The 20,163-nt window shown below is 44.0% G+C and overlaps 1 protein-coding gene across 4 annotated transcripts in view; it reads left to right on the top strand.

Moving 5' to 3' along the window:
• ARHGAP26 (Rho GTPase activating protein 26) overlaps nt 1-6,154 on the top strand; it is a 472,664-nt gene extending 466,510 nt beyond the window's left edge. For all 4 annotated transcript variants that reach the window (XM_059917368.1, XM_059917369.1, XM_059917371.1 and 1 more), the window contains one exon: nt 148-6,154. In XM_059917368.1, coding sequence (XP_059773351.1) covers nt 148-236 — 89 coding nt within the window. In that variant the 3' untranslated portion in view covers nt 237-6,154. The remainder of the gene's footprint in view (nt 1-147) is intronic.
• Nucleotides 6,155-20,163: the final 14,009 nt, after the last annotated feature.

The following is a 20,163-nucleotide window of genomic DNA, read 5'->3' on the forward strand; positions in this document are numbered from 1 at the left end:
CTGGTTTAAACAAATCCGAGACTGATGTAACTTAACGGGCGACTGCCCCCAATCTCTAAACTTCCTTCACACACGCACAGTGCGCACCCACCTCCTACCCTATCCGTAACGGCATTTCTTGTCGCTCTCTCCCCGCTTCCTGTACAGTGCATCCATCTCAGGAGCCCGGCTGGTTGGAGGGGACTCTGAATGGAAAGACGGGCCTCATCCCCGAGAACTACGTGGAGTTCCTCTAACCATGGGCCCTGGCAGAACTGCTGAGCTTTTCATGGTGTCCATGACAACTGCTGATTCCAGTGTTGTGGGCCATTGCTCTTCGCCGCTGAGAAGTGCAGGGTGACTGACTCTGCTGCTACCTGTCAACACGAATGTTTCTGGGAACTCTGGTGTCACCCATCCCCATGATCATCTCAGCTGACGTGCGGTGATACTGCAAGAAACAGAAGTAAATCAGCGGAGGAGGCCGTTTGATTTTGATAACAAGAAAGGCTTACAAAGCCATTTCTCTCATTTAGCACCCTACGTGGGGTGAGCTCATTTTGTTTCAGTAGTCATCCAAACCCCAACCTTCTGAAAAAGGAAGTAAGTGAGATATAAGCAGTCCCCAGGAGCTTGCAGTATAGCTGGCTCTGACAGGGCTGGGCAGTGGCCTGAGACCCAGTCTGGATCCACAGCTATTGTTTACAGTAGACACTCTCTCTACCCCACCTCTAAATACTTGAGACCTGCCGTGCTATAGGCGGCTGGGTCTGTTTGTTTGCATGCAGGATAGAGAAGGGTTATGGCGCTGTTTACATAAGATCCAATCTCTCACCATCTCTCAAGCAGCCACTGGCCCAGCACCAGCAGAATTCTGTCCAGTCCTCTCATGCAGGGGAGCACACACACCCCCACGGCCCCCCTCCCAAGCTAGGAACTTCTCTGCCACCGAGGGCTGCCATTGCCTCGTAACCACGGCAACCCAACCTACTCTAAAACCAAACCAGAAAATAACACACTCTTTGCATGACGTATTTTTTTCTCCCTGCTTTTTGGCCGTTTTTTGAATGGTTTTCCAACGACCTGAAGGCGAAGATCAAGGTCTACTTGGGGGCAGATAGAATAGCAGCTGGGAACTGCTCCCTTTCTGATGAATTTCAGCAGCACCAGGATATATTTGGAACAAACTCTAGTAACCTCTTGAGATTAAATTACATACAGGCTTAATATTTCTGTTCTTCCATGCAACTAGTGTCTGCTTTCTAGAGGGCAACATGCTGCCTCCCAAAGGGGAGTACCCTCCCAATGACTCATTCCCTCCCATTCACCTGTCCCTTCCCCTGTCCTTGCCTGCCTGTAGCCCTTCACTGACTAGCCCCCTGGCAGTGCCCTGGGCTGCTCAGCACTGGTGCCCTGGCAGTTTTCAGGCATGATTCCTGGACTAACCCCATGGCCTCTAGTTTAAAAGGACATACATGTTCACTGCCACTCAGAAAAAGGGAATTGTTTCTCAGGCTTTTGAGGCATGAGACTAATATCATAAGCCATTGTGATTTAGGAGGATGCCAGAAGGTTGGGGCATGGAAGGTGGGATGGGTACCTTATGAGAAAGAGAACTTGCTGGTCCAGAAGGGGCTGGGTCATGTGGAAGACCGCCTTGGGTAGGGAGGTTTGGCCTGGACATTTCAAATTCACTTGGCTTCCAAAGAAGAGAGTCCCAGTATTTCCACACTTGAATGTCCTTGCAAGAGTGATTCTGGGCAGACAAACTCCGAAGTGAGGGACTGTCAAGCTCTCCAGGACAGGAGCCCCTCGGGATGGTGGCATTGTTCCAGAGTATGTCCTGCTTCTGGAATTCCTCTTGAGGGAACTTTAAAGAGGAAAAGAAAAACTTGAATTGTGTTGAATTACTGTATCTTTTACATTTTTTTTGAAAAGATAAACATGTAAATAGAGTGATTTGAAATACTATATGGCAAAGTTTTATATTTGATATTCTATAAGTTAGTTGCTTCACACATTTAAGCTTTGATTGCTGAACAGGTGTGTATACGAGGGAGAGAGGGGACACAAGGTCGAAGAGAGTTAAGATCATCCCTTCTCTGGCCTTGAGGAAGGAGAAGATATTTCCACACACTCTGCTGGCTCTTGTTGGTGGGCATGACACATTAATGGTGTTCAGTCTTCTTTATCCAGATGTGGTTTTTTGAGCATTTCTTGGGCTTTGGATTTGGAGATGGAAGGAGCATCCTCAGGCAATGAACTTTTCCGAGAACTCCTATCCAGTAGTAAGATGAAGCTCAGGATTTAAACAGGTGAGGCCAGGGGTTAGATTTTTTTTTTTTCTTTTCATTTTTCTTCTCAGGTGTATTTCTTGGTACCCCAAGGTACCAGGACAGAAGATGGGATAATTGCATGCTCCTTGTATCTTACTCTTCTGCGCATCTTCTAAGGCTTTATAAACGAGTCCAAGCTAGTTTGCAAATGTGTGTGTCTAAGTTCCAAGAAAAACTGGCTTCTTAGGATCTTTAGGTCTTGACATGCTGCTTCTTCCCCTTTCCCTAAACATGTTTATTCATCTCAGATTCCCTATAGCTCCAAAATAAGACAAAGAAAAACCCCCAAAGAGGGGTGGAGATTGTGCTGTTATAGCTTTCTAGATGACTTTAAAGTTAATAGGAGTTTGTCATTGTGATTCATTCCATCAGCCCAAGGATGACACAGCTATTACCCAGGAGCTCACCCAGCAGTGAGCGAGACACCACCACTGAATCAGGGAACAAGAATTAAGACTGGAGAAGACCAAGATAGGACTCAGGAAAGCTATCATTGAAAACCCAAGAAGAAAGGGCACATATGAGCAGGCTATACCTACTCCCTGTGGACTTTGAACAGCCTGGGGACCTGTTCAAAGGGGCTAGAGGGACAAGCACACTCTATACCACTGTGCTTTCCAAATAGAAAGAGTGCAACATAATGCTTTTAACACATTGGACGTTTTAAATCACCACCTGCCCCATTGGAACCTTAACTAGAGCTAATGTGGGGACGGCCAGAAGTCCCAGGCCCTGGCTTTGGGAGTTCCTCCGAAGCTTACCTGCCAACACTTGGCCCCAGCTTGACCACTTGGAAGCATGTGCCTCCCTCCCCATTTGGCTCTGATCCAAAGCCGAGGGAAATGGAGCTACTACCAATGGGAATTTTAGGTAAACCCCTTCCCAGCTTCTCTGGGCCGTGCTGGGCCCTGACAGATGGCTACTCTGCTTCCCTTTCCCTGGCCAGGCTCCCCTCCTCCCCATCATCTACAGAACTGGAGACACTGTTCAGAATATGAGCCGACAAATAAGAAGGAACTTGAAGGCTGAAAATGGGTTTTACCCTCCACTATCTTTACTCCCCACCTCTAACTCTGTCTTCTGGAATAGGGAATCTTAGGGCAGATTAGGAGAGTGAACTGGGTATCAGAGTGGAATACTATTGACCAAAATCCCTGAGCTTTCCCAGGAGCTTCGTGTTGCTTTTGGAAGGCCCTGGGATCAGGTAGGCAGACATAGCCTGAGTCTTTTGGGGGCATCAAGATCAGTCTCTCACCTCCTCCAGGTACTCAACAGAGTTCCGTAGTTACAGAATGCCATGCCTTGAGAAGACAACTAGTTTCACATTCTTCCCCCACCCCCCAGGCAAGTAAAGTCCTGACTTGCTCAAGACTGATGATATTCTCTTCTGTTTTCAAATCTGAACATAGAGGGATGGACCCTGTATAGCACTGCCGGCCTTTGTATCCTAGGATTGGAGCCAGTTTTTAGTTTAGTGTTTTAGTATTTCTACAGCCAATGTGTGTTTTCTTCTGTCACACCAAACTGGGGTTTGTTTGTTTGTTTTTTCAACATAATTCCAGTTCATGTCCTCTTGCTGAGTGCTTTTTGGATAGAAAGGCAAAGAGAAAGAGAATAAATGAACAATCAGGTATTGGCCAATCGACATTAGCAACACAGAGTCATGCTAGTGACAGGGTGATTTCACTGTTTGCCAGGACTCTGCAGTTATGTGTGCCATACCTGTAGCTCAAAGGGAAGTCCTTCTACCATCAGAGTTTGTGTCTCTTGAAAACAGCAACCCTTGTCACACCAAAAACTCCGTCTTGACTGTATAGACTATAAAAACATCCATGATTGTGGAGTAGGGAGACAGAAATAATCGACTGAACATAACATTATCAACTACTCATGACTGTCTTTTGGCACCTTTCATCCTCTGGCTTCTGTTTCTAAAAGAAGCAAGTCTGGACCCCCCAGTTTTATAGACCCAGGACTCCCAGGTACAACAGTGGCCATCATGGCACAGTTCGCCCTAGCATCGAATGTTTTATGAGCAACCGTGTTACCCAAGTAGGTAGCCAGCCCTGAAGAAACTAAACAGCCACTTAGCTACCTGACTTTAAAAGGAATGTCCTGGGTATACTGTCTAGGGAGTTAATCTGTCATGAGTGGCAAACTTGACAGTAATCATTTACCTAGACAGCCCTGCCCCACATCTAAGTCAACTGGGTGTCCTCTCACACACCCTGTGCCGGCGTTTAAAAAATGTATCTTATCGTGCTCAAATGTGTTTGGCAGCCAGGCTGGTGTGCTGGGTGCTGAACCACTTTTCTTTAAATGTAGCCTCCAAATGACAACAGCCGTAGAATAATGGACCTTGCACAAACCTACAGCATGCCTGAGACCAGACTCCACCAAGTCATAATTAGCTTGTTTCCTTTCACCGCCTACAGTACTTGTCTAACTAAAGGGCTCCCCAAAGCACAGGGAGAGGCCATACAGAGAATTCAGACGTCATTCAGAGCCAGCCCTGGCTAAAATGTGATCTCCTAATGGAAGCACTTGTATTCTTAGGAGAAAAAGGATTGGGTATAAAGTAAGGCTAAGAGCAGAAAGAGAAAGGCAAACCATACTGAAGAACTTCGGATTTTTTTAAAGAGGGATAAATAGAGTTCTTAATAGGGGGGAAAATCTATCACATAAAAAGCTCACAGCTAATTTTTTTAGAGAAGTTTTACAGGACGCTACAAGATGAAAACATTTTTCAAGGCAGAATGCCTTAGCAAAGGCTTAGCACAGTCCTGGACCCGTGTAAGTATAGGAATTACTATTACATCAAAATTCTATTTAGTGTAGTCAGTGAGAACCAAGAATAGTGATAAAGTGTCAGAATTACCTGGAGAGGCCAAGACATTTGACATCAATCATTTCTACGTCAACCGTTTCTACAAAATTGTCCAAACAGACCCTACACGCCGCTTCCTTGGGTATCCAGATTCCAGGGTCAACCTTGAACCTGTGAAAAGAGGTTCATCTGATGATTCTTAAGTGTATACGTATTAGTATGTGTTTGTGTATGTATGTGTACAGCTCACATTTACGTGTGTAAAGATACAGACTGTCTTCTAGAAACCCACATAAGCTGGCAGTTGCTGAGCCTTGACAGCCTTTAAGATTTGAAGTTTGAGAATCAGAGAAACAAGAGAGGCTGTTGATTGACTATCAGAATGATCAAAGATGTAACTTAAGTGCCATTTGAAAACTTTGTTCATATTTATCAGATGATTACTATCTATAGCTATATTCCTTATTAACTTATTAAGAGTCATGTTGAAAAAAAGATCAAACTCATAAACAATTAGTGGTTCATAGTAGGCTAGTCTTCACAAGCACTCTAAAAGACATTTTGTCCATGTTTTGGAGAAGAAAATATTTGCATGTTTAATTCACAACTTAGGCTACCTTTGAGTATATTATAAAGTGCTGTGTGATATAATATCAATAAAGTACTTAAAAATGGCACTTTAATGTTTTTTTTTGAAAAACATAAATGCACTGTTTTAAACTTCGATTCAGTATTGAATATCGACTGGTGTGTAGAATCCTATTTAGTAATTAAAAAGTAACTTGTGACTAGAATAGAACTTTTTCCCTGTTATTCATAAAACAGTTTTGCCATGTTCAGGCTTGAAAAGAAAAAAAATGTGCTTTTGTGTCACTAAGCATATCTGTAAAGAAAATACAGTTTCTGTTGGGTGGCCTCTGAAACTTGGCTTTCTTACTTTTGGTTGGTTTATGTGACAATCCCTGTGAAACTAGTGGAAGTATGATTTTTGAATTAAATGACTTTTCCATTTGGTGGTATGTTTGTTTCTTGAGTTTCTGATAAAGTTTTGACATGATGCGTATTTTAATATTTTTTTCAAATAAGCAAAGACCATGATCAAAGATCACAAGTCTGGGCTCCTGAGGTCACTGGTGACAACCACAGTGCTGATTTCTGATGTGCTCTGGGGAGCTCTGGTTTCCTTTAGGGAGAGGTCAACTGCTCGTGGCCTTGAGGAGAAGCTGTCATGCATGTTAAACAGTTAAGCCCCGAAGAGTCACATTCCAATGAATGTTTCTGACTTTATCTCCTACGATACATATTTTATTCTTCCTAAATTTGATTGTCAAATCAACCATTTTCTGGAACTTCATTAACACAGGATGGAATAATCAAAGAGCCAAAATACAGACAGTCCCACCACACGGCTGGGCGTGTCCCCCAGGGTTGTAAATCAGTCACTTGTAACATGCTGTCCCAGGCCAGCTCATGTTATTGAGTTGTCTCATTCATCATATCCCCTCCAGGTACATCCTGAGTTGCAGCCTGGGACCCAGGTTTACAATTCACTCCCAGCTTCTGCTGTGAGAACAGAGGAGCCAGCAGGAGAGGGCAGGGGAGCCTGGACTCTGGGGATGGAGGGCAAGGCTTCTGGCTCCAGAAGCTTGCCCTGGGCAAGCAGAAGGCGAGTGAGTATCCCCTGGTGCCTCGTTCTGAGGGGTGACTAATTGAATATGTGGGTCACATGTGAACTGTTTATACTGTCCTCGTTTGCCACTTAATAAGGGCTGGTTTACCCCTGTGAACAGCACGGATTCACAGCACCTCTGCCTTCACCGAGCTTACACCCTGTGCTGGAAAATTGTCCCAGCATCTGAAGCGTCACAGATGTGTGGGGTCATACGGTACCTAGGTGAGACCTTCTGAGTGGCACACGTGTGTAACTGATGCCCATCGTGTGGAGAATGAAATGTATGTATGGATTTGTATCTTATCTCTGTCCTTGCCCTTTCCACCAGACTCCCCATCACTCCCCCATCCCTTCTACTCTTACGGTTTTTCTAATGGGAAAGGTTTTCATTCTCTTGTTGCTTTTAGCAGCCAGAGCAGAGCTCAAATTGTGTCACATCATGTGGTTGGTTTGGTGTTTTTCGCTTATTAGCTCCGGCCGCATGATTGGTCCTAAGAGCACCTTGGTTAGACATGGACTTGATTGACACTTGAAATCATGTAAATGAAAGATTTTCTCAGACCTCAAACACATTTGCTCTTTTGGGAATTAAATCAGGGTTTTCATTCCTTCTTTTCTCAATTCTTTCTCAACCTCTCCTCGGATACCACACGTCTCTCTTACCCAGATGTGACAGTGTCTTTGGCTCGCCCTGCTTTTAATAGCGCTATGCTAAGCTGCAGCTAATTAACTGTGCTGGGCTAGTCAGGATTGCCTGAGTTCAGCCTGCACAGCAGCCAAGGGAGCCTCTAACCAACGTGGTTCCTGCTCGGGGTGGGTGAGGCTCAGCGCATGGGAGAGCCTGCAGCCGTACCCAGCCAGGCTGCATCCTTCACAACCACCACCCTGTGTTACCCGGTTACCTGGCTGGTGTCAGCCAGTGGGGACCAAAGCAGGATGGTTTTCGGCTGAAATGAGCAAAGCCTTGACTCACTCTATCCCACAGCACTTGGCAACAACTGTCACACTGTGTATTGTGACATTGACCCCAGGAGGCCTGCCCCAGGCTCTGTTTGCTAAAACCCAGGTAGCCGATATGCCTTCCCAAGACCAACCAGCAAATTTAGTCAAGACTTGAATTCATAGGTCCTTTCTCTAGGCACCAAACCACATTCGGTGACCTGTTGGTCTTGTGTGTACCCTAAAACTAAAAGGTTCCTCTTGACACAGTGGCTGTATGTCCTTTTTGCATTTGGGGGCGTGGATTATTGGAAAGACTTTTTTTTTCAATTATTAAATGTTTTTCTGCCTTTTCTGAACCTTTATCTGTGAAAGAGATGTGGGAGAGTAATGCTTGCTTGCCTGTGTTAGATGGAGGAATGATAGTGAAGGGGAACCATCTTTCTTTTTCCACCTTTTCTCCTGATCACACCGTTTTGCCCTTTCATAGTACTTTCTACCTATAATTAACTCATTATTTGTCATCAAATGTTTGACATTTTATGTCGCCCTCTTAATACCTCCATCAGGACAGGACCTGGCATGTGACAGGGGCCAGATGGCCCCTGGGGGGCTGACCATGTGACAGGAGGTGGGACAGCACTGCTCTGGACTCCAGTCCCTCCTTCCTGTCTTCCTCTACACTTCCGGTTGAAAGAAAGAAATCAGATCATTAGACGTGGGTGCTTGAACACACAGTGACGACGTTGTGGTCCTCCTTGACAAGCTACTCTATTCACTTGCATCCCGGGATTCAGGCTTGTGGGAGAGACTTCCCAGCCTCCATTCAGGCACACACAGCCACATTCTTTCCCAGCCTCCTCGCTAGCACTTGGCGCAAGAAACCATCTGGATGGCCAGCTGACCAAGAGCCCAGACCCTTCTCTGTCATCTAAATTACTTATGGGTGGTTTTATGAACTTCAAACCAGGCTGGAGACCTGCCTTCAAGCAAACCCACATCAGAATCACCCACAAAATAAGAAGTATTCCTTTTTCAAGACCCTTAAAGGAAATTCCACACTGTCCCATGGGAACTTGGTCTGGCATCTAATACTCTCACCAAGGGAATTCTTTGTGTCTAACTGAAGTTTCCCAGGATGCAGCTTCTGTCCATTTCCTTTCTGTTTTTCCTTAAGAGTGGAGCCATCATCGTTTTAGAGCAGTCACCCTCTGTTTTCATGCTTCCATTCAGCAAACACTTCATGATGACCTCTTGTGTGCCAGGAGCTGTTTAAACCGGGAAGTATAAGACATGATTTCTGTCCCCAGGGAACTCACAGTTGGCCTCGGTGATGGCAGGTCTACAAGAACCAGAGTTTACCATGTGCAATTTGCTACACTTTCTGTGTGTGGTGGGTAGTTCCGGGCTCCAGGGAAGATTGATCCTTTCTCTTTGGGAGGCAGGTACCAGAGAAAGCTTCACAAAGAAGTGACATTGGAGGTCTTGAAAGATGGAGAGAAAGCACAAGGACAGCAAGGACTGAGGCATGAAGGGGAAAGAGAGAAAGAGAAAGAAAGAGAGGTGAGTTCACTATGATTGGAACATGAGGAGATAAGGTCTTTCTGAGAATTGTACCCCTACTCCCTTAGCCTTTAGCCTTCTGTCTTCTCTCAATAAATGACAATATCAGCTAACATTTATCACTATCTTACTAGGTACCAGACACTACTATACATGCCTTAACTCACTGAATCCTCAAAACATGTGAAGGAAATACTATAATTTCATAGATGAGGAAACTGAGGATCAGGGAGGTCACACAAGCTAAGAAGTGGTGAAACTGAAATTCCAACATAGGTCTGTCTGCTTCTAGAGCCCATATGCTCTTACATTTTTTTTTTAATTTTCTTTATAGATATACACACGTGATTTTACATAAATGCGTAAACTTTTTTCATTGGGTGGAAGTTTTTCCTTCCATTTTTGACTTGGTTCTTCAATCCCCCACATCAGCCTCCTCCCTCCTTGGAACTATATCAACCACCTCCTTACGGCCTTTGCAGTAGTGAGCCCTTCAGAAAGTACAATTTCTGACAAACAGCTTGGTTTTACAGTGGCTGGAGTAAGAGCAGGCAGTTTTTTGATTAAAAACTTTCTTTTTCTCCAAGGAGCCCTTTGCTCCCTCATCTTGGGAGAAAAGCTCCCCGCTCCTGGAGCTCTGTGCAGACGCTCCTGGTTCTCTGGGCAGCCCCAGGGACTCCAGCTGCAATCTTTGGCCAGTCCCGGCATCCTTGAGGACACAGCAAGGAGGCAGTCCCTGCAGAGGGCTCAGCCATGTTTTTCTGGCTAGCGACATATAATGTGCAAATTTTTTAAAATTTAACAATTTGAAAACGGTCCCTTTCCCCACCCCAATCCAGCTGCCGACGACAGACCTTCAGGCTGTTATGGGACTGCCAGAGAAATCCCACAAGCATGTGTCTTCTTGTGGGAGAGCCAGTGTTTCTAGCGTGATCTATTAATGCTCCAAAATAGAGAATTTTGGCATTTTAACCCCCCTCTTGAGCTTCATGAGATCTTAAAAATTCAGAGCTTGAGGAAAGGGCATGAGAACTCAAAGCAGACGGTGGGTGGGTGCTTTTAGGACACAGAAAACATCTGACTTCCACTAGGGTCTGCTTATAGAGTGAGGCTCTCACCCAGGTCTCCCCCAGGGAGTGGGGCTGGATGTTGCATGTCAAGATGACAGTGACCTAGTCAGTTTCATTTATGGAGCGCTTCCATTATACTAATTGCCTTACGTGCATCATCTCATTTAATCCGCAGATCAATCCTATGAAATAGGTACTGTTGGTACCCTATCCTGCAGAGGAGGAAGCCAAATATTAGGTTGGGTAACCTGTTCAAAGTCACTGAGCTAATGAGTAACAGAGCAGAAATTCAACCCCAGCGGGCAGATGCTCTTAACTCCCACACTGTCCCAACTCTGGGGAAGGTTTCAGGAGCTCCAGCCCTCAGATGTCCTTCACTTCCCTCACCCTTTGTTGGGAGGAGGGAATCCTTGTTGTTTTTGCCTGTTTGGCAGCCAATACCCCTTCTTCTGCTAACAGCACCTCAGTTTTTCTTTGGGGAGCCCCACCCTCAGGTTCCATGGGGTTGGGTGGGCTCGCATCCATCCTTGATTCAGTGGTGAACCTGTGACCCTGGCTGGGGCTATGAGATCGTCACATCCACCCAACCAAAGTGATTGGTTGGTTCAGGACCTAGTGAAATCCACAGTGCCAGGGCTTCATCCTGGGACAAGGTATCCAGGTCACAGCAGGGGAATTTGTCATATCAGGGAAGCATGGTAAGTGCTGTCCCCTCCCCCCCATCCTCAAATGACTTCTTAGCATGAACTCTGTCTGCTACTTCTCTTTATTTGAGAGACCTCATACTTTATGTTGAGTATTTATTTGTTGAGATTTTAGTAGTGCACCTCTTAGAAAAGTTGCTTCAGAAAGCAAGCAGAAGATCTGAAATATTCATTGCAATATAAAATGGGCAAGCACTGCTCTAGTGTGATCACTCCTGGAATGAGTTCAGCAAAAGAGGAGCCTTGATGCCTGAACTCAGCAAGCACAGCTTTTTTTTAAAAAAATAATTCTGACATTTGTTCTCCATTCTGGACCAGAAGCAGCCATGACTGCTCATAAGAATAGGGAGGAATCGTGTCGTTCAGAGCCCTCTGCCCATACACTTCCAACCCCAGTTGATACAAGTCGTTGCTTGACGATTTGGCTCATCCCGGGGGTACATTAGTGTTGAGACATTTCACCCTGGAATTCTCGTCAAGGACCCCCACTCAGTTGTGATAGAGAATGCCCATAAATCACGCCTAATCATGACATGGAATTGCATGGCATCAAGTGCTCCTTGGTTAAGAAAGATGTTCACACACCCTGAGGGCTGCACCCAGACCTGTTCAACCATCCCACAAATGTGAGTCTGAGAAACTCCAGTGTCTTGGAGTTCAGACCTTCACCTTCATCTGGGTGGGACTACATACTTGGAGGCCCTGAAAGGGTGCGGGTGTATCTAATCAGACTTGGATAGCCTGCTGTTACTCTTCCCCATGACATGCTCACAGTTTTCTTGTCTCAAGGACTTTCAGATAAAGGGATTCCACATCTTACAGGAAAACCTTCACAGGCAAGCAGGGCACTCCTGGCCCACAGAAGATAATGCTCTCACTTAGTATAGCACTTTAAAATTTTCAAGGTTTTTTTTCTCCTCCAAATTTTGACCATGACACACCCCTGATCAAAAAACCTTCAGAAGCTCTCATGGCCTGAAAAAAAGCAGCATGGCACACAGGGTGCTTCTCAGTATGGCCCCAGCATCTTTTCTCCAATGTTCCTTTATGTATCCTATGCCCCAGAGGCCCCCACTCTTCATTATTTTACAACGGTCTGAACCAACATTCATTCATTCATTTATCAATATTTATTGGGCACCTACTCTGTCCACACCCAAGTGCGAGGTGCTGTCTCCCACTTGTGCCCCCCGGGGTTCTCTCAGGCTCAAATGCTCTTCATCTTTTCCACCCCAAGGGGAATAGCTGTTGTTTTTTGCCTGTTTGGCAGCCATTACCCCTTCTTCTGCTAACAGCACCTCAGTTTTTCTCTGGGAAGCCACCCCTCCCTTACTCTCAGGTCCCAGGATTTTGGGTAGACTGACACCAACCTACCCTGGATCCAGTGGTGAACCTGTGACCCTAGCCAGACCTATGAGATCATCAAATCCATCCAGCCAAAGTAATGGGTTGATCCAGGAATGGGCCCAGGACCTAATGAAGTCTGAGAACCAACTTCTGGATTTCTTAGAATGTCGTGATGAGAGACTTTCTCTTTCTGGATTTGAAGCTGTGAGGACTGCTGGCGGCCCTCTTGTCTCCTTGTTGGGGAAGTCTGCCTACGAATTGGAAAGCCTCGAAGTGGTGCCAAGAGAGACGATACCAGCACTCGATACCAGCACTCCCTGTTCACAGTAGCCAAGACATGGAGACAACCTAAAGGTCCATGACAGATGAATGGATAAAGATGTGGTACCTGTATACAATGGAATACTACTCAGCCATAAAAAAGAATGAAATAATGCCATTTGCAGCAACATGGATGCAACTAGAGATTATCTTACTAAGTGGAGTCAGAAAGAGAAAGACAAATACCACATGATATCACTTATATGTGGGATCTGAAATATGACACAAATGAACCTGTCTATGAAACAGAAACAGACTCACAGGCATAGGGAACAGACTTGTGGTTGCCAAAGGGGAGGGGGGTTGGGAGAGGGATGGAGTGGGAGTTTGGGGTTAGCAGATGTAAGCTATTATATATAGAATGGATAAACAACAAGGTCTTACTGTATAGCACAGGGAACTATATTCAATAGCCTATGATTAACCATGATGGAAAAGGATACTAAAAACAGAAAGAATGTGTATATATATGTATAACTGAATCACTTTGCTGTACAGCAGAAATTAGCACAACATTGTAAATCAACTACAATCAAAAAATAAAAATAAAATAAATAAAAAAGAATACCAGCACTCCGTGTCGAGTCCAGATGTACCTGAGCTCTTCTGTTACATAAGCCAATAAACTCTCATTTTGCTCCAAAGTTGGAATTGAATTCTTTCACTTACAACTGAAGTCCTGAGCTCTAGACAAAGCTTCAGAGTGGTTTCTGTGCAGTCCTTTCTCCCCCTTGATTGTCTGATCCTTTCCCAGGAGGAAAGAGCACTGGATTTGGAGTCAGAAAACCTGACATGAAGTCTGGTTCTGCCATTTCCAAACAGCTGGACCTTGAGGTAATCACTTATGTTATCTGAGTGTCAGTGTCCTCATCTGTAAAATGGACCTAAGCATGCTTCTAAGGTTGTTTCCATTAAATGAAATGACACTTACTAATGTACTTTATAAAATTTGCCATCCTCAAAAATCAATAATATAGTATTACAATATGGATTTCTTCAATACCTTGGAAAAAGTTGGCAGTTTCTAGATGTTTGTTGCATTGTTTCATATTCATTAGTGTGTCCAGTCTACCAGTCTTGGGAAGCACCTAGGGCTGTGTGGGCTCTGCCCATTGCCCCCATAAAGGACAGCCCTGCATATCATGTGTTTCTCCCCACTTTCGTCTCCAGTCATGGCCAAAATGAACACACCTAGGCAGACACCAAAGCCATAACTTGTCAGAATGCAGTGTCCTGTGACTCACATGGCTTGGCTTAAACACATGATGTAGGTCAATTAGATTTTCACTCCTGTAAATTTGATCTCCAAGGGAAGTTGCCCTTAGAAGATGAGAACTCTTGATGTTGATCAGAGTACTTGAGGGGTGATGCATTCCCTCTGCTTCCTGCTTCCTGCAGGAGGGAGGAGATGGGAGCCCACCCCAGGCTCATTCCCCAAGGGCAGCGAAACTGGCGAATTACCCTTCCCTTGATAACTGCTGTGGGCAAGAGGCAAGGCAGAGGTCAAGTAGCCTAAAGGTTGACTTTGCTGGTATAAAGCCAGCATCATTGTGAGTCCTCAGGAACAACGCTGGGTCAGAGGCCCTAGCATCCGTTTCCACTTTAGTGAGCATCAGGGGTCTCTGGGAAGCTTGCTAAAACTGAAGAATTTTGATTCAGTGGGTCTGGGACATGGCCCCAGACTCTGTGTTTGTGTTGTTGTTGTTGTTGTTTTTATAATTTTATTGGAGTATAGCTGGTTTACAATGTTGTATTAGTTTCAGGTATACGGCAACGTGATTCAGTTACACATATATTCATTCTTTTTCAGATTCTTTTTCCATATAGGTTATTACAGAATATTGGGTAGAGTTTCTTGTGCTATACAGTAGTCCTTGTTGGTTATCTATCTTACATATAGTACTGTGTTTATGTGGATCCCAAGCTCCTAATTTATCCCTTCCCCCCACGTTTCCCCTTTGGTAACCATAAGTTTGTTTTCAAAACCTGTAAGTCTGTTTCTGTTTTGTAAATAAGTTCATTTATATCATTTTTTAAGTAGATTCCACATATGAGTGGTATCATATGATATTTGTCTTTCTCTGACTTACTTCTCTTAGCATGGTAATCTCTAGGTCCATCCATGTTGCTGCAAATGGCATTATTTCATTCTTTTTTATGACTGATTAATATTCCATTGTATATATGTACCACATCTTCTTTATCCATTCCTCTGTCGATGGACATTTAGGTTCCTCCCACATCTTGGCTATTGTAAATAATGCTGCAATGAACATTGGGGTGCATGTATCTTTTCGGATTATGGTTTCCTCCAGATATATGCCCAGGAGTGGGATTGCTGGATCATATGGTAGTTCTATTTTTTGTTTTTTAAGGAACCTCCATACTGTTCTCCACAGAGGCTGTACCGATTTACATTCCCATTAACAGTGTAGGAGGGTTCCCTTTTCTCCACACCCTCTTGAGCATTTCTTGTTTGTAGACGTTTTGATGATGGCCATTCTGACTGGTGTGAGGTGATACCTCATGGTAGTTTTGATTTGCATTTCTCTGATAATTAGTGATGTTGAGCATCTTTTCTTGTGCTTTTTGGCCATCTGTTTGTCTTCTTTGGAGAAATGTCTATTTAGATCTTCTGCCCATTTTTTGATTGGGGTGTTGGTTTTTTTGACATAGAGCTACATGAGCTGTTTATATATTTTGGAGATTAATCCCTTGTCAGTCGCTTTGTTTGCAAATATTTTTTCCTATTCTGTGGGCTTTATGGTTTCCTTTTGCTGTGCAAAAGCTTTTAAGTTTAATTAGGTCCCATTTGAAAACAGAGCTGGAAGAATCAGTCTCCCTGACTTCAGACTACACTACAAAGCTACAGTAATCAAAACAGTATAGTACTGGCACAAAAACAGAAATATAGATCAATGGAGCAGGATAGAATGCCCAGAAATAAACCCACTTACCTATGGTCAATTAATCTATGACAAGGGAGGTAAGAATATACAATGAAGAAAAGACAGTCTCTTCAACAAATGGCACTGGGAAAACTCGACAGCTACATGTAAAAGAATGAAATTAGAATATCCTCTAACACCATACACAGAAATAAACTCAAAATGGATCAAAGACCTAAATGTAAGGCTGGACACTATAAAACTCTTAGAGGAGAACATAGGCAGAACACTCTTTGACATAAATCGCAGCAAGATCTTTTTCGATCCACCTCCTAGAGTAACAGACTCTGTGTTTGTAATGGGCATCTGGGGTGATTGTAAGTCTGGTGGTCCTGAAACCTCATTTTAAGGTCACCTGGGGTCAAAGCTGGACATGATTGATGCTTTAATACATGCATTTCCTTTTCAATTAATTATCAAAAATGTCTGGGTTCTCCTTAGGTAGCTATTAGCAACTCTCCTTGGCCTACAGATTCATGAATGACAAGTTTCTTCACTGTGCTGTGATTAACACAAGCATAGTAATGGAAAAGTCCATATTTACATAGACAATAAATCCAAGGGTGACTATATGATGAACGACCTCACCAAAGTCTTCCTTAAAAACTGGAATGAACACATTCACCTTGAGAGATTAAATTTTTTAGTAACTCAGTTGCCATGAACTTCCAAGAGCACCACGGATTCTGGCAAGATCTAAATCACCACAACTTCCTAGCTTTGGTGCTGATTAGAATCAGGGTAGCTTTTAGCCAAAGCAAAAATAGTTACAAATGCAGGCTATGAGTAAAAAAGCCACAGTTTTACCTCCTCTGTCCTGAGTAGAATTAAATAAGACTAGATGCTTACGGATCCCATCTGCAAAAGGAAAAACAGCTTAAAGGGGCAATGTGGTCTGCTGAAAAACAACATAGGATTTCAAATAGGCCTCCAAATTCTCATCACAGCTTTTGTGACTGATTACTTAACCTCTCTGAGCCTATTTTCCCATCTTAAAATGGGAGGGGAGGGGATAATTCCTATGTGGCAGGGACATCAGGAGGATTGGGGGGGAATTTCATACACCTGTATATGTACATATATATCAAGCATTTGGCATCAAAATTTGGAAACTCCACCAATTAAACATTACAAAAGTTAATCTCTCTGAGTTTCAACTTATTTGTCTGCAAAATAGAGATAATCATAATCCCCACTACATAGAGTTGCTTTGTGAATTATATGAAATATCTTACATAAAGTACCTGGCAGACATTGGGACAATTTGAGTGTCAAAATAAAAGATGGTAGTAAAGAATTATAACAAACTGAATAAAGTAAGAATTCATGAGTCCATGCCAATATAAATAAATAAGGCGTACAAGAAAGCTCCTCCTTACAGATGAGCGCCAACTCATGATGGTAGAAGGAATGACTGAATTAAAATGCCACCATTTGGCAACCATAACAGTATTTGAGTCAGTCGAGAATCATCAATGGATGATTCATCACGGGATATTTGCCTAGTCTCAGAGTATCTCCTCACAAGAGACCCATTGATCACAAGGATAAAAGAGTGACTTTACAGTGGAGAAAACCAGCGGACACTACCTTTTACTAGGACTAATTGACAGCATGTCTCTTCTGTGTGGCATTGAGAAGAACTCATCATGTCTTCAGTGGAATTCCTAAAAAAAGTACATAACCTGAATCTCACCATGAGGAAGACAAACCAAACGGAGGTGTGTTCCTTTCAAAAATGTCAATGTCATGAAATAGAAGGATTCAGGAATTGTTCCAGATGTCAAGACACGTGACAAAGAGAATGCAACACCTAATCTTGGATTTTCTTGGGCTAAAAAGAACATTACAGGGACACTTGGTGACATCTGAGTAAGGTTTATTGATTAGGTAACTAATGTATTGCATCAGTGTTAATATGATTTAGATAATTGCATTGTGGTTTTGAGAGGCAGGATTTGTAGGCAGACTTTTTGGAAATGTACACAAGTACTGAGGGATAAAGGGCATTGGATCTACAACATCTTAAATGGTAAAAGAAAAAAATGATTGATAGATAAAGTAAATATAGCAAATGCTAACATTTGAGGTGTGGGGGGAAAGGGTGTCCAGGAATTCTTCACTATTTTAGCAACATTTTGTAAGTCTGAAATTATGTGGGTTTTTTTTTTTTTTTTTAAATATCCAGCGCACAAAGTAACTGATAGCTGTTTCTATTGTTAATCAATTAACAACAATAATGAAACTCTCGGTGTAGTCTAAAGAGTTTAGAAGCCAAGAGGAAAATGAGTACAAAACCAACATGAGGATTTGCTAGAGAGTGCGTTTTGGGTTTGCAGTACAAAATGTGACTCTCCATCTGCCTTCTGTGACTCACTTTGTTTCAGTTCCTCTTGGCAGCTGTGGTCCAAGGATTGGGGTCCCTGTGTGGTCTTATAGGAAATGCAGGTTTTATGAAGTGCATCCTGCATAAGGTGGAGGCCAGTGGGGTTGACTGATGCTATGTCTCAGGCTCATATGCCTGGAAGGGACAGCAGTGTACCAAATCCTGGGTCTCCCTTCCAGCCCCAGTGAACTCCATAGAAAGCCATTTCAAGTTAAAAGTTTAGTCCTGGCCCTGTCGCTGTCAATTTGGAGGACATAAATATGTGGCAGTGCTTTTAGCAGCACAGAGTGCCGTAAAATACATCAATTACACACATATGCTGGGGAGCCTGTGGCTTTGTGGTTAAGAGGGCACCTCTGGAGTCAGACAGACTGCTTCCAAAACTCAGATACACCACTTATCAGATAGACAATTTGGGGTAGGTCATTAAACCTCTATGCCTCCAATTTTCCTCATCCACAAAATGGGGGTAATAACTTTAATACAGAGCCAAACTCGCAGGGATGGTGTTTAGTAAGTGAGATAATGCAAATGACATAGCTTTTATGCTCATGCATCCTGACACATCTTCAGGTATAAACTAATGTTATTATGATGTTATTCTGAAATTATCTAGAATCAGAGCCATTCCATTAAAATATGCTGGAACTTCTTTCCTTCTCCTTTACCTGCCCTGGCCAGCCATCTTCTGATAACACCAATCAGCAACTGCTTTTAGTGTTGATTTTCTTCTGACTCCAGTTCCTACTGGGGTCCTGGGAATGGTGGGGGGGTGGGGTGGGGGGAGGGGAGAGAACTTCTTCCTCCCTCTTCCTCTCCCATCTCAAGGTTCCAGTTTGCTAGCTGAGCCCTGGGGTTCTGGAGACTTCTGTGATTCTGCAAGAAATTCATCTTGTGTGAGAAGTTTACCTGGAAAACATGTGGCTGAAGATGGAACTTCAGTGCTAGGCCCCCGGAACAGTGGAATATGGTTTCACTTCCACTCTCTGCCAGGCACACGAGCCTGTGCAAATTCTGGTCCCCACACAGAGGTAGAGGAAGAAACCCGCCTCGCTCTTAGGACTGGGAGACTCTACACCCAGGATCTCAGAATAGCACTCCCCCCACCAATCTGTCCACAGTGGCCTTAGCCAAACCCCAGGAATGGAGGCTTAACAGGAATGTGTCATAAGAAAGTTATTCCTCCAGACTCCTCTCTCCCGGGCTCCACACCCATATTTCTGCCTGCTTGCTGGACATCGCTAGATGACCTGCAGGCACCTCAGCCTCGGCATGTCCAAAATGACACCTCGCCCCCCTTTCTCCTATGCCCTCCGTTTTGGGTGATGTCACAAGCCAAGTTGGAAATCTCAAAATCATCCTCCCCTGAGCTGTTCCTTTAGGAAGGTCCTATCCATTCCAAATCCCAAACGGCCCAGACCTGATTCTCCCTCTTCATGTCACATGTTGACGTTCAGGTCTTTATGATCTCTCTCTCCCTTGGACTATTTCAGCAGCCTCCTACCTAGTTTCCCTTCTACCAGGTCCCACAAGTCTGGTCCACTCTTCACATTAAGGGCAAAGTTACCGCCGGAGTAGGAAATGTGATGATTCTCCCACCATGGTGAAGCATGTGCTGGCTCCCCCAGCGACTCAAGGATGGAGTGTGGACTCTTGAGTGGGCATGCAAGGCTCAGCCCATCTCTGCAGCTTCATCTTTCCCCAAATCCCCGCCCTCCAGCATACCAGGCTGCTTGCTGGTTCCCTGAATCCTCCTTATTCATTCACTAGTGAGCCTTTGAATGAGGTCTTCCTTCTGTTTGGACTCTCTTTTCTCCTCCATTTTTTAACCCAGAAGATCCCTACTTACCTTTCAAACTCAGCTCAAAAGTCACCTTCTCTGGAAAGGAAGTCTCCTTGTCTCTCCCTCTTCTCTGCTCCCAGAGCATGTTTTCCGTGCCTTTGTTAGTATAACCCGCGAGTCTGCCTTGTGGTTGGTTGTTTCTATGTTTATACTGCATCCTCTTCATGATCAAGGATTCTGCGCTGTTGACTTCTGTACTCCCAGCGCTGAACTTGCCTGTCTTGGGGA

This window comes from Balaenoptera ricei, chromosome 3, assembly GCF_028023285.1.
Source record: "Balaenoptera ricei isolate mBalRic1 chromosome 3, mBalRic1.hap2, whole genome shotgun sequence".
In the NCBI taxonomy this organism is placed as follows: Eukaryota; Metazoa; Chordata; class Mammalia; order Artiodactyla; family Balaenopteridae; genus Balaenoptera; species Balaenoptera ricei.